Source organism: Egretta garzetta, unplaced genomic scaffold (genome assembly GCF_000687185.1).
Source record: "Egretta garzetta isolate BGI_Z169 unplaced genomic scaffold, ASM68718v1 scaffold13, whole genome shotgun sequence".
Classification (NCBI taxonomy): Eukaryota; Metazoa; Chordata; class Aves; order Pelecaniformes; family Ardeidae; genus Egretta; species Egretta garzetta.
In genome coordinates, this window is record NW_009259239.1 from 3,754,810 (window position 1) to 3,776,017 (window position 21,208).

At 39.1% G+C, this 21,208-nt stretch overlaps 1 protein-coding gene across 2 annotated transcripts in view; it reads left to right on the forward strand.

The window, feature by feature from the left end:
• Positions 1-19,495, forward strand: part of TRPS1 (transcriptional repressor GATA binding 1) — a 171,264-nt gene extending 151,769 nt beyond the window's left edge. For both annotated transcript variants that reach the window (XM_009635992.2, XM_009635993.2), the window contains exons 5-6: positions 12,899-13,021; positions 18,434-19,495. In XM_009635992.2, coding sequence (XP_009634287.1) covers positions 12,899-13,021; positions 18,434-19,495 — 1,185 coding nt within the window. The remainder of the gene's footprint in view (positions 1-12,898; positions 13,022-18,433) is intronic.
• The last annotated feature ends 1,713 nt before the right edge of the window (positions 19,496-21,208 follow it).

Sequence of the window (21,208 nt, forward strand, 5' to 3'; positions counted from 1 at the left end):
TCTTCTCCCTGCTGTTTTTACTATCGGGGTTTCACAGCCATGAAGTTTCCACAGCCATGTCCATTTCCATATGACTCGCCACTAAGGTGTGAAATCCTAGTCCATGACACAGAACCAAAAAATGTTTCCTATAAAATATATGTAGGAAATAAAGGCCCTTCTCTTTTCAGTTCCTGAAAGAGGGCTTTTGGCAAAGATGCCGATGAAATGGAAGATTTTTTTTTTTTTTTTTTTCTCTCCTAGAGAAAAGGCATGTCATTATAAATGTGCTCCTTTGTGGTGTATGTCTTTTTCCTTCTTGCTCCTAAAGACTGTGAATATAGGCTGTGAGCAAGTAGCAGCTATGATTTTGTACAGCATATCTAAATTTAAAGGTTTCTTTTTACTGTAAAGCTGCGTACGTGGGCCTCCTTCTGGAGGCATATTTCAAAAGCAGGTGAGCCGTGATACTAGCAGGTGGAAGGTAAAAGGGACATGGTTTCCTGGCATTTTTTGCCTAAATGGTGTATTGATCAGTGGAACAGGAGCAAACAGTTCCTCTCTGAGCCTGTGCCCTAGGTCTGCAGGAATGGGTGAACACTTCCAGGCAACCCAATGGTCTTTGCCTCTCCAGTTACAACATGGAGGCAGGCGCAGCTGCCCGCGAGCGAGGCTGCGGAGCTGTTGGGCTGACACCACCTCAGAGAGGAAGCGGAGGGCTTGTTTTACAACGCGTTCCTGCGCAGTCAGCTGCAGTTAAGAAGCCTCCGAAGGATGTGAAAAACAAGTTAACTGTGGGCTTGCAGGAGGGTTTTCGCCGTCCCTCTCCTGCCAGCCTGGTGCCTGATTTCTTGAGTGCCGTTTTCCAGTCCTTTGCAGCACTCTGAACTAAAGCCTGAGTATGTGACAGGGTGGGTATGTTTCTTCCTCGCCGTGCAGAGCTCACGATGGAAAACCCTGCTCGGTTACGTGTTTCTCTCGTCCTGCTCTTGTCAGGCTCGTGCCACTTCAGAGAGTGACTGCCCCCAGCCGTAAGCTCACCCTGCCACTTGCATCAGAAACAATTCCTTTGGTGAAATGCAATCTGTAGGAGTGATTCTGACACTGCAGATTTTGAAGCTGGTGCCCTAAGCAATTTAAGAACCACTTTCTTAAAGGTAAGAGAAAAATTAGAGTAGGGACGCTGGAAGCACTGCTGTGCAGTTGCAGGATTCTCTGCGCAGATGTGAATGAGTACAGAACGTACAGAGGGCACACCAGTTTCTAGGGCTGCAAAGGCAGAAAAGCTACAAATCCTGCATGAATGTTATTAAGATAAATACTGTTTATTATTCGTTTTTTTAAAAAAATTGAGTTCCCTACTCGGTGATTCTGCTAAAAAAAAAAAGAAGAGGTTAAGGCAGTTTAGTTAATGAGGTTAAGCTTGATTAATAAGGGATTCAGAGTATTCCTTTGTGCACACCACTTACCATGACTTTCCTTTTTCTTGTGCTTTTACACGCTCCTACTGCCTCTAATATTGTATCAGGAAACACTTGTTTTTCTTTTCTTTTTTTTTTCCCAACCTTGTGTTATATCACCAATTTTAAGGTCTTCAGTTGTTATGCTGTGGCTCTGTCTTGAATTCCATGAAATGTTTCCTATCAAACTAGGAGACCATATGCCCATGTTGGCCTAAAATTCTCAGTGCATCATGTACCAGAAATAGAAGCTGGTAAAGATTCTTCAGAGATTGTGTTCACTTGTTCCAAAGACCTGGTTTGTTTATGGAAGGGATGCTTGCAGTACATAAACACTATTTAAGGAGAAATGTCTCCAAAATGTGGAACAGTTGTTCTCTTCTCCTCCACATCTTAATGGCATTTTTAAGGAAAGCTGTACAACACCCTATATTGAGTCTCATTTGCAAGTAGGCATTAGGATCTTGATAGGAAAGAGCAAGTAGAGAATAATTTTTGTAAAACCTACATTAGATCCTTCACTCAGTTCCTCATAAACATTCTGAAATTATTTATGGTGGAATTTAAAAGTAGGTTTCTCCATTTTTAGTAGCTGTACAGTTTTACAGATTGCAATCTGTAACACTCAGTTTGGATGTTGGTCTATTTTAATTAATACTTTTATAGCCATGAAATTTAAAATATTTTATTTTTCACGGCAAATGGATAGGTATTAAGGCTAAAATGGATAGAAATTAATAGAACAAAAAAAGTGGCAAGCAATCTACAGCCTCTCACCGAAGAAAGTTTCACAGACTCGTTGGGGCTGGAAGGCAGCTCTGGAGGTCAGCTAGTCCAACCCCTGCTCAGAGCGGGGCCAGCCAGGGCAGGGTGCTCAGTGCTGTGTCCCCCCAGGTTTTGAATATCCCTAAGGACAGCGACTCCACGGCCTCTCTGGGCAACCTGTTCCTGTGTTCAACCACCCTCACAGTAAAAAAGCTTCTCCCTGATGTTCACATGGAATTTCCTGTCCTTCAGTTTGTGCCTTTGCCTCTTGTTCTCTCACTGGGCACCACTAAGAGCCTGGCTTGTCTTCTTTTCTTCCCCCATCAGGGTCATGTTGATAAGATCCCCTTGAGCCTTCTCTTCTCCAGGCTGCACAGTCCCAGCTCTCTTAGCCTCTCCTTGTATCACAGATGCCTGAGGCCCTTAATCACCTTTGCAGCCCTTCACTGGACCCTCTCCGGTACATCCATGTTTTTCTTGTACTGGGGAGCCCAGCACTGGACACAGCACTGCAGGTGTGGCCACGCTGGGGCTGAGCAGAGGGCAGGATCACCTCCCTCAACCTGCTGGCGGTGCTCTGCCTAAGGCAGACCAGCTGGCTGTTGGAACTTTTACATGGGTTAGCTTTAAAAAATACAAATATGAGGGTTTTTTTCTGTTGTTGTGTTTGTTTTTTTTTTCTTTTTTTCCCCTTTTTCAGGATATGCTTCCCTAGATGGCTGTAGGGGTTGATCACAGCTCTAGTCTATTCTTACATCCTAAAGCTATCAAAAAGGAAGCCATTAAATATTTTTGCTGAAAGTGGGATCACAGGACAGAATAAGATGATTATGTTAGAACCAACCACTTAGACACAGGCTCTGCCTTATTGTCTTGTTATCTGGAAGTGTTTGGAATGGATTGGGTTAGATGAAAATGTCCATTATAAAAAGGCCACTACTTTTCAATATTTACCACACCGTGGTATCTGGGATACCACAGTTTCTCCCTAAGCTCACAATAGGAAATAACTATGGTAATTGTGTGGTATGGGTTGGCAAATGTTGATTTTTCTGAATGGAAGCCATTCTAGCAACAGCACGTAACAAGATCTGCAGTGAGACTGCAGCCCTAAGCGTATTGAAAATAATAGGTGGACATAGTCTGCTTTGGATCCCACCCTAGTAACAGCTTTCTCTAGGGGACTGCATGAGACTCAATTACAGTTACTTCAGTTCCTGAGCAAGTATATAAGCTATAGCTATAGCTGCCCATCTGAAACATTTTCTTGTTACATTTTTTCTTTAATTAAAAGTAATGGTCCTAAGGGGAATTTTTTAAAGTACAAGTAACAGGTAAATGTTACCTCACTGGTTTTCACCAAGAAGTAGACACCTAATTGACATTTCCTCTCCGAGTCCTGAAGACTTCTATGAAAAATTTAGATCCTCATTTTGTAACTTTGAATTAGAAATTATTCTTCTAGTGTAGTTTCCAGATTTGGGGTGCAAATTTGGGAGGATGTAGGTGATCAAAAGGCAGTGGGACTGAGGCTTCTAAGACACTTAATGGCTTTTGAAATTTTTACCCCTAAGGAGCCTTTCCCCTGCTGATTTTGGCAGCCCTCAGCCAAAATCTACAAATGAGAGTTCCTCCTCTCAGCTGCTGGCTTTCTGAGCCATTTTCTATATAAATAGAGATCACGTGGACTTTAATAAGGTCAGGGAATGTTTTTTAAATGTCTGTGATTTTTTTTTTTTCCTCAAAACTTAATTTTGCCCATCTGATTTCTGTGGAAGTGGGAACAGATGCCAGAAGCTGAGAACTCCAGCAGCTTTGTGCTCATGCTTACAGCAGAGCACTTGTGGGATTGGGACCCTCAATTACTATCACATGTAGAATTGCATATGGGCTCTTAGCTGAGATCTGCAAATGCACTCTGGTTCTTCGACCATGTCAAAGTTAGGGGTGTTTAAGGAAATGTGGATGTATCTTTGCTCCATTTTTATCTGTTCATTTGATGAGTGAGATTACCTCCTGAAAGAAGGGATATGTGGGGGTGCCTTCTTGAACATAAATCCTCTGGTATTGATGCCTAAATTTAAGCACCTAATTCCGTGTTTAGGCACCTTCATAACTGGCTCTTTATCTCAGAAAGCGAGTCTGTTTATAGCAAAGTCTAACTTTTGATTTAGATTCCCTGTTTGAGACAGCAGGGCTTGGATATTTTTGCCTTATGCCAAGAAATGAGAGAGTCAGAAGCATTTCCAGTTTTCTCGATGTCTCTTTCAGTGTGCTTAGTTCTGAGGGGACTACTTTCATCCAGTCACTGATCAGAAGAAGAGTCATCTAATTTTGTACATTTTATACCACTTATGTTGTGTTTCTAATTTGAAAAAAATGCAAGAGGCTCCTAAGGACTTAGATTTGTTCCTTACCAGCGGCTGAGCTCACGGCGGAAGCCCGCGGCGCTCGGGAAGGAGCAGCAATCTGCGTGTACGAGCGCTGAGTTTTCAGGCAGCCGTTCAGCATCGGAGCTGCTGCTTGACTCTGTTTCAGCAAAGTGCTAGTGGAGAAAGGTTTATGTTACATGAGGCAAGGATCGCAGTTCCCAAACCAGGCTCCCTCTGTCCTGCTTATGCACACTAATGCATTTACCTAACCATTTTTTTTAAGAAATAGCTGTATTCCTAAATTGGACCTCTTTTATTAATCTTATTTTTGATTGCTTCGTATTTTTTTAAAATTGCCTGAGTGGTCAAGCTGATTTAGAAAAGTGGGAAGACGCTTAGCCAGAAACTTAGCAATTTTTACAGCAGTTATTAAAAAAGGACTGATAAAAGCTCTTGCAATACTAACATAATTCTGGTGAAGACGCTGAGAGATGCTGCCGGCAGCTTTCTACTGTGTTAGGTGATAAACTGCGAGAAGAGAACAGGACACAGATTTAGGCGGATCGTAGTTTAACTACTCACGGGCACACCTCAGCAGAGATAACGCGTTACCTTGAGTCAGCACACCGGAGGAAGGGAGAAAAATGGTGCTACATGGGGGGAAAGCAAAGACAATCAGGGCTTTCTTCTTGAGCAGCTGCAGCCAGTTCCACTAATGGAAGTGCAAGAGCAGAAACTGGCAGCACAAGGTATGCGTTCGTTTTTACAGATGGCAATGCAGACAAGTTGGTAATTGAGAAGGAAGTCGTGTACGTGAGCTGTTTGACGGGGGACAGCCCATTACAGTACTTTCCTGTGTAATTGACTTGGTGAGTTATTGGAGACAGAATTTCTATTCCTCTTGAATAGGTTTCAGTTGCTGCAAAATGACATCATTATTGTGCGGGAAATGCAGGTTTCCAGGTTGCTTTTTTTTTTTTGCTATTAGTGTTAATAAAACTTCTTAAAAATAATTTTTGGGTTGTCTCCGTGGAGGTCTGTAGTCAGTGACAAAATACACCAAAAGCGAGAACATATCACAGCATGGTAGCTGCTGTTTAAGGCACTGGAATAGATTTAAGGATGATTAGTTTGTGCAAGTTGAAGGATAAGACCTTAAAAGTACGTTATATCTAGTAAAAGACAGTTGAAGGAAACTGCTTTCTAGAAAATCGTACTTAGTGTAGAAAGCTTAAGTAAACTCTTAACTCTTTGCAAACCAGACTAACGTATAGTTCCACCAGAAAATATTTCTCAGTGTACATTATAAATACCTGATCCCATAAATATGTTTATGTGTATTTATGTGTATATGTATTTGGCCCAACAGAAGATCACATATATTTTTAACACACAGCGTTTAAAAATCAACTGCCACAAACTGCGGCAAGGAAGTCTAACCTGCAGAGAAGGTTTTATTCTTTCATATTTATGCCACTGCAGATCTTGAGGGGGAAACTGTGAGATTGCCTTCCATCCCTGTGTGAATTAACAAGGAGATACACAAGGTATAGTGTGGTTATTTATGTGATCCTGTAGCCACACGTGGCTCTTAACAGACGATAAAAGCGATGGTAAATTCCTGCCTGTGGAGCTGAGGCTCTGGCTGAAGGTGGGTGTCCGAAGCCGGTTCCCTTCCAGGGCAGTGGTAAAGGTTGGGTCAGCTGTAGCTTGGGGGAGGAAATAAAGGTGAGGAGGTGACAGCGGTGAGGAGATCCAACAGCAAGTGATTTAGTGGCTTCTTCGCATAGCTATGTTTTTCTTAATTTAGTCATTTATTTTGATCAGCCATTGTTTTACTTGCAATCATGACATCCTAAACTAACATCTTACTAAATTCTTCTTGCTTAGTAAGACACAAAGAGACTGTAGTTTGCTGCCTGGTTTTTGGGGTAGTTTTTTTTTTTTTTCTCTAAGAAGTGAATGCCGTTGTCTCTAAGGTAGCTTTACAAAACGCAGGAAAGTGCTACAAATGCTGGGACAAAATCTACTCATCTGCAATTTTGCTGCTGATAAAAAATAATTGCAGTTTACATGCACATTAAAATATTTACTCTCCCTAAGGGATCAAGGGTAGGATTCTGAAAGGCTGTGCTAGTAGTAATGTTTAATTTACTGTCTGGGGTTTTTTTTCCGTCTCTAAAACCCCCCTGATTCCTCTCATTAAAAGTTTGTAATACAGCATATATCATAAAAAGATGCTGTCACAATAGAGCATTAAAAATTCCACTAAACTTTTTATACGAATTAGGTGTGTAATTTTAACTTTCCTCTTGGCATTTTTACTTTCTTCCTACCTTGCCTTTCCTGAGGTCTTTCTTATGTGTCTTTCAAATACAGCTCTTTAATGTAATTGTTCTTGAAAATGTCTTAGATGAAGAGTTTGGATTTGGCACATTAAATTGACTTCAAGAGGCATCTGTTAACTCATAGTTAAGGTTGAAAACAACTTCTACTTTAACACGCTGCTTTATGTGTTTCGCTTTTTCTGACAACTTATGCTTTGGGACCAAAAATTTGCTGTGCCTGGTCTATTCCTGAAAGCTGTCCAAGTTATAAAGGGAAGAAAACCCAATGACTTTCTTTTTAATTTAGACGTAGTTACAGCAAAAGCAACTAAAATTTTAAAATGTGAAACTTTACAGGGACATAGTTGTGGCTGTTTTCATAGTTGAGAGAGAAAGCAGTTTTGATTAAACACATTCAGAAAGGTCCGAGTGCCTCTGCAGCCAAAAGAAATGAGGGCTGAAAGATTCTTTTCCCATCCTAAACAGCAGAAAGAAGCACTTACTCCAACATCCAGATGCTGCCTTGCTGCCCAGGTTTTAGACTTCAATTAATCTGAGCCTCACCCAAACTCAGAGAAGTAAATGCCTCCTCATAGACGGAGGACAATACCTGGAAAGACCTAGCAGGTGTGAAACAAGAAACTGCACAATACTCGCGACAGTGGCAAGCACAACATATACAGATGTAACCGTGAGTGTATTACACTATTTTTCTGAACCGTATGGTTGCAGCCTGACAACTATAGGTATGAGATCAGCTGCTTCCCATCGACCCTCTCCACAGTGGGTCACCTGGCTCATACTGAACCAAGTATGTGAAGGTCTCCAGGCACCTCCCATTTGGACCTCCCGTCTTGCCAGAGAGCATCCAGAGCCAGCGTGTTGCCTTTTTTTTTCAGCAAGGCATGTATGGTAGTCCCCGACTTTGTCATTGGAAATAGGTCAGGCATATGCTTATTCTTGGGTAACATTTATGATCGCTCTGCACCTCGTGTTCTGGAGCTGCAATTACAATGTGCTCTGCTTCTGGCATGGTAAGGAAGCCAGAGATGGTCAAAAAATCCACTAGGGCTGCATTGTATCATCATTTTATGATGGGGAAGTGAAAGCAATCAGAAAAAGACAAGTTTTGTTGTGTCCAGACCAAGAGGGTGATGTAAGAAAAATGCTTGGCTGATGGTTGCGGAGCCTATTTGAGTTTCTAAAAGCATCTTCTGGCAGAAATTTTGAAAACAGGATGTATTTGGCACGAGCAGAGAGTCAGGCACCGTTGCTTAGTCTAGCTAGCTAAAAAGCCACAGTTCCTGAGCAGGGGGTTTGGCTGTGCTTTTACAATATAGATTTTGCTACATGAAGTTCCGCTGAAATAATAACTGCAAGTTCAATACATTTTTAAATATTTGTTGTATGACTGAGTAGTGTAATAATGCTTCTACATGGCTACAAAATTTGAAATTGTGTAAACTGTAGATTCATCTTTTTCAAATCTAAAGCAGTTTTTATGAAAATAAGGGCCTGATCCTGTCAGGATGCCTAAGTGTATTGCTTGTTATGGTGTTCCCTGCTGTTTCATCGCTTAGCAGAAAGCACTACTAATAATTTCCTTGTTTCAGTGAAGTATTGGTAACTAGTGGAAATCATTTAAGGAGTTAAAAAAAAAAAAATTAGGCACTCGGGCTTGACGATGTGTATACCAAGTTGCAGACTTGTTCAATTTGAAACGGTCAAGATATGAAACCATAAAAAATGTGAGTAAATACTCTGCATATCAAGGGTTGTTATGCAATTACATGCTTTCAGCATGGCTCTTACTGGGGGAAAACAGTTAGTAGAGAGATCTGCGATACATGTTTGGTGAATAATTACAAACTTTCATAGCTTAGCTACATGAAAATAATAATCCACTTGTTGCTTTGCTACTACTAAAATACTAAAATGTGTACATACTTCTTTTCCCCAGAGCAAAGCCACTACGACTCCAGATTTGTTAGAAAGTTATCTGAAAAACTTGAAATCCTCTCTGCTCCTACCCCCCCAGCTTTGGCCAATCACCAAATTATAAACAGCTGAACTGATTTAAATAAAGTTTTCAGTACCAAAAAAGAAAAAAAAAAAAAAAAGTTACATCTGGGCTGACAAAAACATGCGCCAAGTTTCAGCCCAATGTGATTTGAGACAACCGTGATATTAAATGCCCAGACCTAGGAACTGGAATGAAAATAGAGACAGGCTCTTCACTGCACTGGCCCCTTCAGGATTTGGGATTGTAATGTAGTGGTTATAAGGCTCCAGATGATTAAAGCTTGACTTAGTAGATACATATTTTAGTTATTTAGACCCTTTTGGCTTATTCTTCCAAGAATGTATAGGAAGTTTTCATGGATAACTCCAGCTAGTGCTAGTGCCATTGATCACAGACGGAAACCTTTTTATCGGTGGCTCAGACCCTCCTATGACTTGTTATGTCGCCTTACCTTTTCTGGGCTGATCTTAAGATTTATTATTTTACTGTGGTAAGTATGTGTTCACATTTGAAAATGAGCAAAAGGTTCCATAACATATTTCTTGAAAATGCTGGCTAGGGTGTTGCTTAGCAGAGAACTTGAGCACATGGCTGGGTTTTTTGGAGGCTGTGGGCCATAGCTGGTACACAGACTTTGCTGGATTGGAGCTCAATTGCCTGTTCCCTTGCAAGACTACCCGGAAAACCAGCAATTTTGGCCATTTTTATTGACTACTACAAACGTTGAGTATGCAAAGCCAGGCAGGCTTATGCAGAAGAAGTATCATCACTAACAGTAGAAGTATCATCACTAATTAAAATCTAACACACACAAAAAAACTAGATTATTGCTGTTGGCCAGTAACTTTTATAAAACTTGATACATGGGAAGTAAAGGCCTAGGGTTTTGTTCTTTTTTTTTTTTTTTTTAAGAAACCATATTGGTTTAAGAGAAGAGGACTACAGGCATTTCAGGCTATTAAAAACAGCCTCCGATTTTTCTTGCAAACATCACCAAAATTTCTCAGGTGTATTTTGACAAGCAAGTCCGTTCTGTGGTTAGCGGGATCTGGGAGTCAAGAATATTTAGTCCAATTTTGCCACAGTCCTGTTTCACCCCAGGAAATCCATTCTATAGCTATAAAAAGCTGTTTCATAACCAAAAGCTCAACAAAGTAACAGCATGTTTGTTTGTCCAGAGGTGGTTTAATTCTTAATTCATTAGTATATGTAATCTATGTTGGAACACTTAGGTAGGGGAATACTCATTGCTGATTATCCTGTAAGGTCCTTAAATAATACAGAAATAAGAGAAGGTAGAGAAAGGTAAGATGTGATGCTTAGAACAGCATGTAAGATGAATTTATACACTTTGCATTAAACTTAGGGAAGGGTGTTTAGCTGGACTACTTTGAGATTTTAAACAGATAAATAGTTTGTAAGTACTAAATAAGCACAGGTATAGGGGTTTGATACGTATAGCTCCTACTGGGTATTTTGTAGATCGTTGTCAGCTGTAGTCATTGTATTATTTCATTGCAACTAATGTCCAGTTTGAACCACATCTTTGTTTGAAAAAAAAGAAAAAATGAATTACTTCTGTCAATGTTTTAAAGATATACTAGTTCTATAGCATTCATTGAAGATTTCAGTGTTACTACGCCTTCTGTCACCATCCAAGTGTGTACAAATGCAGCGTATAAACTAGACCGCTGTCTGTATATTTTAAAAGTCTTCCATGACTTTGTAGAGGGTATTTCCCAAACTCAAGGAACACAAACAGAAATGAAAGGGTGGAAAGACTGACGACTCAGATTAAGACTCGACTTGGTTAATACACCACACCAATTAGCCATAGGCCGGCAGACAGAAAGTAGGAATGGAAAGGAACAGTTCTGAAGTTGTATCTGAATCCTGGCCATATGCAGTCATTTCCACTTGGAAACTTCTCACCCTTCAAGTGGACCAAATTGGGGTCAGTTTAGTGAAGCTTTACTGTACTCTTAAGGAAAATATTTCAGCAGCCAGGTGGAATTTCACAAGGATATGCAACCACAAAAAGAATTGGGAGCTTCAATTTACTTGTGGGTGAGCATGCCTTCACAGTGAGCTGCATCTCCTATACACGACTAGTTAGATGTTTGCCGAAGGACATCAGCTACCATGCAGTTCTCCCCCTAGTCAAATTGCGAAAAACACAGTATATTACTGCTTCTGATTTAAGAGACAAAGTAGGGGATGATGTAAGGGGGTGAGAGAGAGATTATCTTGACGACAATCTCGATTTTATTGTATCACCTTAAAGTAGCTCAACCTGCTGTACTAATGAAATTGTGTTCTTGGTTTAAAAGGGCAATTGTTAGCCTGACTTTGTGCTCACTAAAAACATTTCCCCAATCTTGTTAAATTATTGCACTCATTTCAGATTTTTATGGCTGTGCAGCTTACCAGCCCTCGTTTCTTTACGTTTCATTCATTCTCCTTGTATTGATGATTAATGGAGGATGTCGAACGTTAGAGTGAGCAGGCATCAGCAAATGCAAGATCATAATTAGTTTAGCTGACGAGGGCCTCTGATAGCACTTGCATCTGGATGGAAAAATTACCCTATAGGGAACTGGCTGCTCACCAGGTCTTTTTAGTGATACATTGTGAAACACCCGATGAATCAAATGCCCTTTCAATGCCAAGAAAGTGTTCCAGTCTTGAAGCCAAAATTATGTCTGCAGAAAGCTTTCCATTTGAAATGTATCAGAGTACAATTATAACCATTGTATTTTTTTGGCATGAACACCAGTCTTCTACAGTATGGACTAAAGTTAAATAAATTACTTAAATTTTATGAAACCCTGAAATCTTGACTTATAGTGTTAGTAATTTTTAATTTATAATAAAATTAGTTTTCACCCAGGCTGTTTTTCCCTGTACTCACCCATTCTTGTCTTAGATGCTGAAGGTTTCTTATTGATTTTTTTCCTTTGCAAAAAGGGAACAGAGTTGAAATTCAGATTTTCTTTTCAGCAAAAGAATTCCATTTCCTGCTTATTAGTATTTGTGCCCACAAACACAGCCTGACTTTTGTTTAAATGAGAAGTTTAATGAAATCATTACTCCGTAGAAAGAATTTAACAAGCAATACTCATAAACGTGTCTACTTTTAAATATTCCTGGATCATTATGAAAGCTGATGAATGCACAACTCAGTCTGGTTAAAAATCAATTTGCATTTAGGAAAGTTGTACTTTGCCTGGCTAAAATAAAATAAATAAATCTATCCGTCGATGAGACCGTGTTTTCTGGGGTTTTGGGTGTAAGTTCAAAAGAGGTCCATTAAGAATATTGTACTTTTATTTGTTTGGCAGACGTTACTCCTCGTTCTTAGTGGGCTGTGGGAAATATATGGTAGCTTATACTGATTTCAGAAGTAAGTGGGAAAGTCTGGAACTAAATATCATGTATTCGATTTATGAAGTTTAATCTCTGTTACAGGAATTGGTATGACACAGATACAAACTGTAACTAACTGAAGTGGTGGTGTTTCAGAATTCTTGTTACCAATCACACTTTAAAATCAAGCAAATTAAAAAGAAATAATCTGTTGTGAAATGCAATGAACAAACCAGGAGAAGTTTACAGAATGTTCTCTGTCAGCTTCCAGAGGGGTTTTTCAGAATTTGCTGTTTAGAAACCATCATTAAATGCACAAAACCTGAAGTTCAAAAAGTTAAAGCTGTTATTCTGAAAAGGCTTTGGTGTTTCACACACCTCATCCATCACTCTAGGGTTAATTATAATGAAAATCAGTGGTGCCTATTAAGCACAATTGAACCTGACCTCATTATGGGCAGTGTGGTTTTATACTGTCATTGTTGCCAGTCTAGAGACAAAACTCCTGTGTTGATTTGTCCTAACTCCGCAGCTCATGTGACTCACCTCTGACCTGTTTTTTTTTCTGTGTGGTTTTTTTTTTTCTCTTTTTCTTCCCTGTTTCAGAGACGTAGAGGCTCGGGTGTTTTTTGTGCCAATTGCCTGACCACAAAGACCTCTCTCTGGCGAAAGAATGCAAATGGTGGATATGTATGCAATGCGTGTGGCCTCTACCAGAAGCTTCACTCGGTAGGAAGAACTTACTGGTTTGTTCAGAAAAAAAGGGGTTATAGAGCTAAGCTGGGCAGCTGTGGTCTTGTCTGGTTGTGTGATTAGTACCACTCCCTGGCCTGCAGTTAATTTCCTAACAGGGTTTTGCAGTATGGTCACTTTGGGATCAGATGTGATTCATTATGAAACAGGCTGGGATGCTGTGGGTAGACGTGTTTGAGATCACCAGTGATGCATTTAATTATTTTGATACAAAATAAGGGGAAAATTATTTCTTTTCTGGGAATTCCATTTAAAGGCATAAAATATATTGTGATGAAAGCTCTCTAAATTCAAGAGCCCTCACATTCGTAATAATAAAAAAAAAATATTCTTAAAGTTAGACATCACATCCATATCAAAAATATCCCTTGCTGTGGTTTTTGTTTTCTTTCACTTCTCTTCCCTCCTTTATTTTTGACAGTAAATTTCCTGAAGATATGGGGTGGTGGGATTTTTTGTTCTTTTTTCTACAGTTCTTATAATCTGATGGAGGATTCTGAAATACCTCAACAAGGAAGCTACTCACTTGATGGCACTCATCACTCAGTGAGGGGAAGATTCACCATCCCTCAGGATCAGGCAGGGAATAAGTAATACTCATGAACTGTCTGTATTGCATTTCATCTTATTGACACTTGGCTTGATCCTGAAAGATGTTGAATGCTCTGGTCCAGGTCCAGGAAAGCCATGCTTAAGTGTTTCCTTGGATCAGTGCCAAAATGCTCAGAATCTTTTAGGTTAAGACCTACTAGTTAAATATTGTCCCTGCTATCTTTAATAGAAGCACATGGGAGAGTCAGGTGACCAAGATTTGACTCTTAAGTAATTAATTTTTACAACATGCCCATGAAGATAAAAAGTGTTACTATTTTTCAGAAATAGAAACTGAGGCAGCCTTTGGGAGTTTGCCAAGGCAACATAACAATTTAGGCTTAGAGCCCAAAACAGAAATCTGTGTCATGACTGAGAGTGCGTATTTTTAAGAACTTTTTTCAGAAATTCCATTAAAAAAAAAATCAACTTAAGAAACCATATTTCAAATGCATTAATAGTCCCAAGTTCCTATGGCTATTTCTTTTTAAATTTGAGGCATAAGCTTCTAAATTGATTAGTAGTTTCTGCGAATTTTACCTTTGGTCAGTGTACAGGCCATATAACAATCCTGTTTACTCAAGATCCTGTCCAATCCACTTAATAAAAAATATTCCAATTTTTGAAAGCAGCAAGACCATCACCAATCTGAAATTTTAGCCCTGTATGCCAGGTGCCATGATTCTGAGGTCAGTAACTGCTCTTAAGCTTCAGAACAACCCAGCCAGAGGGCATTGGAGTGGGAGAAGATGGACTAATATACCATCGCTGGCCAGCATCTTGGCCAGGTCTTGCTGAAAGTATCATCTTCCTGGAGATCTCTCAAAGTTCTAGGTATAATGTCCAATTTAAAGGAAATTGATCAGTGGTGAGCATCCAGAAAGGTTTTAAGGAGGAAATTTTGGCTTTTTACCATTCATTTGACTTTTGAGTCCAGTTATTTGTAGAACTTCCGTTCACAGCCCCCATTTTTTTCAATATATTTTTCTAAACTATAGTGTTGGACGTTAACCATGATTATTAGTATAACTTACTGAATAGATAAAAGCTACAAGAATCAGTTTTGCGTTCAAACATGTAGCACAGATACTTCTTATAAACCAGTAGAAACAAACTAGTGTGCTTCCAACAATAATGATTAGCAATACAATGTCAAACTTTATTATATGCCTGTCGGAAGCAAGAAGCGGACATATATCTTTTAGCTCCACTGTTCAAGCATGGATCTGTCATTCCATGAACATTTGACGTTAGTATTTTCAATTGAACTTTGACCAAACAAACACAAAGAATTTAACCAAGCTTCCACTCTGCTGTGGTATGGTAGCAACTCCACTGTAAGTTGGAGTCTGAAATAATCAAACAAATCTCTCCTTTGGGACACCTTTTAAGATAGTCCCATGCAAAGGGATGCTCTTCAGACTGACATCAGAAAGATGAAAGTTTCTTTTATCTGTCTGCCTGTCTGCTCTTCGTGAAAAATTACAGTAAGTAATTGTCGTGTATGTTTGAATTAAGGAGTCTAGGATGGTGCAGTTATTACATAAATGTCTTAAACTATAAAAATTCAAGGGAATAGAACTGTTCCCTTCTGTGAGCCACCCTGTTAAACTAAATTATGCTACACAGCTGAGTAAAATTCACCTGTAGTAGGTTTGCACATTTCGTAGCTGCCTTTTGATTGAATTATCACTATCTAGAACTACCATCCTCATTAACTCAAGGATGTGTATCTTATCTCTGAGGTCCCTTCTTTACTTGTATTTAATAAGCAGAAAAATTATGGTCTGTCAGGTACTACTAGGCAGTAGCAACTTACAAATGTTAACATGGTAGAGATTTCTGCTATAAGTCACAGTTCTGTTTCTATGATACCCTTGAATAATTTTTCAATGTATTTTCAAAAATTTTCAATCTATCTAGGGGTCATTTACATTAAATGTGCCAGGTTTTTCACATTTCTTTCCTCTAATGCAGACAACTATATTAAGAAATGTGTAATAATATTCCAACCGTCAATTATTAAAATAGTTTTAGTGAAAAAAATGCAGTTTACTGCAAACAAATACACAATATTCACATTTGCTGACAGAGAAAGGTATATCCCTTCTCACCCCAGAATCATGAATTTGACCATTATTATTATGGTGCTGTTCCTCATTTTTAATAACTCTAACTTCATCGCGAAAAACTAGATTTTGTTCCACTGTTAGTCCTTGGCCACATCCTTGGACTACTTCAGTGAGGAGTTACAGCAGATTATTCTAGGATTTAGACATATGTGATCTTCTAGTGAAGAAATCACTCCAGTTTCCCATGGTATCTAGGAAGTCTAATCACAATAAGTGAATGAACTCTTTGTTGAATTTTGTGATTTTTTTTTTTTTAAAGTTACTCATATTTGGGGCAGGGAGATTGCTAATAGAGATGGCAGAAAAATCTTTGTGATCATACTCAACATGTTATGTATAACATATAATTAAGGGTCTGACATAGAGCATTTTAAAAGTAAAGTTCTGGTCATGTTTCTACTCTTTTCTGAATTTAACGCCCCACTGAAAATCAAGAAGAGAGCTTCAACTTTTTTGTCTGCCTTAGTTGCAGCCAAATACAGAATATTTCTGTCTGCCGCATACTGCTATGAATAAGGAAAATGTGAGTAGCTTTACTCCAGTGAGTAATCTGTTTTAATCGGCTAAAGACTAGTCAGATGAGTACAGTCATCTGCATGCTGAAGAATTTTTAAGTTGGACCTACAGCCGGTAACTGCTAATGGCATGTAACTTCGAAGAGCCAGAGCTGCAAACAAGTGTGTAAAGGTCCTTAATCCCAGGTATGAAGAAGATGTTTGTTTTAACTACTTCCACGATCGGACTTCATACCTGTAGCATGAAGGGTAAGACTAAAAGTATTTCCAAACTATTGAAAGGTTATCCAGAAGCCATATGAAAATGATCTGTAGTGTATAAATAAAAGTTTAATAAGAGCAACACCAACAATATTGTAAGATCTCACATGGCGTGTCAGTATGACAGTGTTACAATTGTCATAAAAGGCTGAGGAAATTCCACTGAACTTGTAATAAAGAATGTATGCTTGTGCATATTAATTGGCTATTGACTCTGCAGACTATAAACTTTATTTGCATAGAATTTACGTAGAAAATATTCTAATTTTATCTAACATGATTTTGCCTCAACTTTGCTTGAGGAGGCTGGTTCAGGTGCTGTTTTTCTGCCAAGTTTAAATTTTGCTTATTAAAAATATAAATCAAAGTGTGTATTTCTTCTGATCCAGAGTTTTAATAGAAAGTAAAATCTTAACAAGTACCTGTGCTGCCTAAAATGTAGTTAACGATTAAGAATAAGCCAACCTCAGGGAAATAAATAGGTGAAAGAGTAGAGGAAGATGGCAAGTGAAGAGAGAAACTAGATCTCTAAAAATAATAGAGTGAGTGCTCTTCCAGCTCTGGATATTTTTGTATTAATTCAATGTTATGAATATATATAAATTATGTTACATTCAAGGTACAAATTGTTTTGGATATTGACTGTATGCCAAAATTTAATCTGCACTTTAAAACAATGTTAAAAAGAAAATTTCCAAAAAAATATGTAAGTGAAATACTGTGTGGGGCACTTTTCTGGCCTCCAACCAAAACAGGATTATGTGTGCATTTGGATGAGACAAATGGCAACTGCCAGCACACCAAACTGAATGACTTTTAGGTAGTTTTTGTTGTTTCAACATCTGCCCAGTAGAGCAACACATACCGACAATACAGTGCCATCTCTCATTCACATACCATTGCCTTCCTGTTGAGGGGCCTTTCAAAGAAGCCTGGCTGCTGTCCTTCCTTATACTTTTTTTCTTTTCTTCACGCAAAAGTATTTTCAGTTCTCACCTGTACAGGCCACCTACCCTGAGCTGGTGTGGGGAAGTAGCAAATGGAAACCAAAGTCCTGACTTGGTCCTTGCCTCTGCATCTTCCACAATGCTTTTTTCTTTACAGACCCTTTTTTCCCACCTTTAGGGGACACCTTCTCTCCCTCGTGACTTAGCAGCACAACATCAGTAACATTTAGAAAGAAATACAGTAGGGATGAAGGAGGGGGAGTTGGTACCAAAGTCCCAGGTAGACCTTTTGATGCTTAGGATAAGTTTTCCTGGGCTTTCTTCTCCATCTTTCTTAGTCCCTTTCCAGCCACCATCATCCCACTCACCACCTCAGTGGACCTGCAGCCCTTTTGCTAGGTGAGAGCAGTGGTGGTCAGCGAGCCCTGTATGTGCTTGCATTTTCTATCCGTGCCAAAGGGGGGTGGGTATCAAGGTAAGTGTTATTCAGTTCTTGTCATAGTGTGATCTGTGCAACCCCCTGCCCGATACCATCTCTGGTGACATGGTGCATAGAATAACGCCAGTGCATGAGGCCATGCATCTCCCACATCATCCCCAGCTCTCATCACCCACTTTCAGCATGTCTCCCCCAGAATTTTTCAGGAGTAAGGGGTAATAAATGCTTTGACAGCTTGGATACTTCATGCCTTTTTAAGTAAAAGGTATAATACATCTAAGGCAGTTGACTTGGTTTGATAAAACAAACCAATTCATAGTTTACTTTTAGCATGGGGGGCCAGGAACCAGTATTTGGGTTGAAATTTGGTCATTCCCCTGAAACTCTTACAATACACCTCTTCACGAAAGAAAAGATAAATTTGCATGAGCGTGGTCTTGCAGATTTGTTTAACGTGTCTTTCTCTTTTTCCCTTTTGTTCATTATGTGTGTGTTCCATGCAGACTCCCAGGCCTTTAAACATCATTAAGCAGAACAATGGTGAGCAGATCATTAGGAGACGAACAAGAAAGCGCCTTAACCCGGAGGCACTTCAGGCTGAGCAGCTAAACAAACAGCAGAGGGGTAGCAGTGAGGAACAAGTCAATGGAAGCCCCTTAGAGAGGAGGTCAGAGGACCATTTACCTGAAGGTCATCAGAGAGAAATTCAGCTTCCCAGCCTCAGTAAATACGAGGCCCCAGGTTCATTGACTAAAAGCCATTCTGCTCAGCAGCCAATATTGGTCAGCCAAACTCTGGATATTCACAAAAGGATGCAACCTTTGCACATTCAGATAAAAAGTCCTCAGGAAAGTACTGGAGACCCAGGAAACAGTTCATCGATATCAGAAGGGAAAGGAAGCTCAGAGAGAGGCAGCCCGATAGAAAAATACATGAGACCTGCGAAACATCCAAACTATTCACCACCTGGAAGCCCTATTGAAAAATACCAGTACCCACTTTTTGGACTTCCGTTTGTACACAATGACTTTCAGAGTGAAGCTGACTGGCTGAGATTCTGGAGTAAATATAAGCTGTCTGTTCCTGGGAATCCACACTACTTGAGTCATGTGCCTGGCCTACCAAATCCTTGCCAAAACTATGTGCCTTATCCCACCTTTAATCTGCCTCCTCATTTTTCAGCTGTCGGATCAGACAATGACATTCCTCTAGATTTGGCGATAAAGCATTCCAGACCTGGGCCAACTGCAAATGGTGCCTCCAAGGAAAAGAGTAAGGCACCACCAAATGTAAAAAATGAAGGTCCCTTGAATGTAGTAAAAACAGAGAAAGTTGATAGAAGTACTCAAGATGAACTTTCTACCAAGTGTGTGCACTGTGGCATTGTCTTTCTGGATGAAGTGATGTATGCTTTGCATATGAGTTGCCATGGTGACAGTGGACCTTTCCAGTGCAGCATATGCCAGCATCTTTGCACGGACAAGTATGACTTCACAACTCACATCCAGAGGGGCCTACACAGGAACAATGCACAAGCTGAAAAGAATGGAAAACCTAAAGAGTAAACCTTAGCACTTAGCACAATTAAACAGAAATAGGTTTCCTTGATGGGAATTCAATAGCTTGTAATGTCTTGTGAAGACCTATAAAGCACTTCATATAGAGAGCATGCCTTATCCAATATTAAATCCCTTGTTCTTTTCTTTTTTTTCTTTATTTTTTCCTTTTTTTTTTCTTTTTTTTTTTTCCTTTTAAATGAGTGGGTTACCAAGAAAAAAAAGAACAGTTGGATGGTGGCCAGAAGGGGGAAAAGATAATTATATGGGACACGGCCCACCAAAGCTAGCCAGAATGCAGTGAATCATGGCGAATAACCTTGAGAAAAATTTTACCGGACAATTAATACCTTTGCTGTTGTGTAAGAGACATAACTGGCAAGAGTGCAAAGATGTGTATATGTATATACTGCTGCAGGGGTATAGTGAACATATGCACATTGTATATAAGAACTAGACTTGTTAAATATACAGATGTTAAAAGGTCATTTTCTTTTCTTTAATTTGGGCTAATTTCTGCCCTACAACATGCCTTAGGATCATTTTGTCCTCAAAGCTTTGGCAGCAATTTCATCTAGATGTTTCTCAGACTCAGCTGATTTTTAGCTACCATTTTATCACTACATTCTTTCTGGCACACTTTAGTCTAGGAAAACCATTTTGTGCAAGTGAAGTCTCTAATACAGAAGCCACACTCCAGGTTTAATTTGCGTAGAACAAGGTAACCTGCTGTATTTTATTTTAATATATTTTTAATATATTACATTTCTAAACCTTAAAGTCTAAGGTTACTTCTCCACAGGCTTAACATTGCTATACATACCAGTCAATCCCTTCAGTAGACTTATACCAGCTTTTGCTAAGTAGCATTAAATGTCTTCATAGTACTTTTTAATACTTAAAGCTTTGTAAAAACTATCCATGAAGGGAAAGCTCCTCAGCATAACTGCTCAGGGAAATAGGGCTAAATAACTAAATATTAAATAATTGGTTAAAGGTGCTGTTAGACGAGCCTCCATGCTTGCTACAAGGGTGTACAAGAACTGACTTTAATCATTTTCATTATAGTGTCCCAACCAGTAGTTTATTATTTTGCCACAGGGATGTAGAAGATATTACAAGCTACTGGATGCACTGTCAGATTAACTTATTTCATTAAAGAAGTTGGGAGAACAAATAGAAAAAACCTTATTTTTCTAGTAAATATTAATGTATTACATTTCAAATAATGGTGCCTGACATATTGAATAATTATTTTCTACAGTGTACGTATGCAACAAAGATATTCCATCATGCATTAGAGTCAGTTCTGGCTCTGCCTCGCTGTTTACATTTGCAAATGTAGCAAACAAGGTAATGAAGCAACTATTTCTATTGCAGTAGGTATCTTTTTTTCTGTGTGTGTGCATTAAAGTTGTAAACGATAACATGAATGAAATTTGTTGATATTAATGGTATGGAAAAACAAGAAGGAAATGAAAATATTTTTATGCCTACTTAGGAAAAAAAGGGTAGCACTATTCATTCCAAGTACTTTTGTATTCTTAAGCTCTTAACTCACATTGTTATGCTTAAAATGATAAACATATATCCTCTTTTTATTGCTTTGTCTGTGTTTCAGAAGAAACATTTCAGAAATTATTTTGATAAGTGCTGTTTGACGATGCAGCACTGATGTTTTATTGCATTCTGTAGTAGCATTGCACTCCATTTTTACAATAT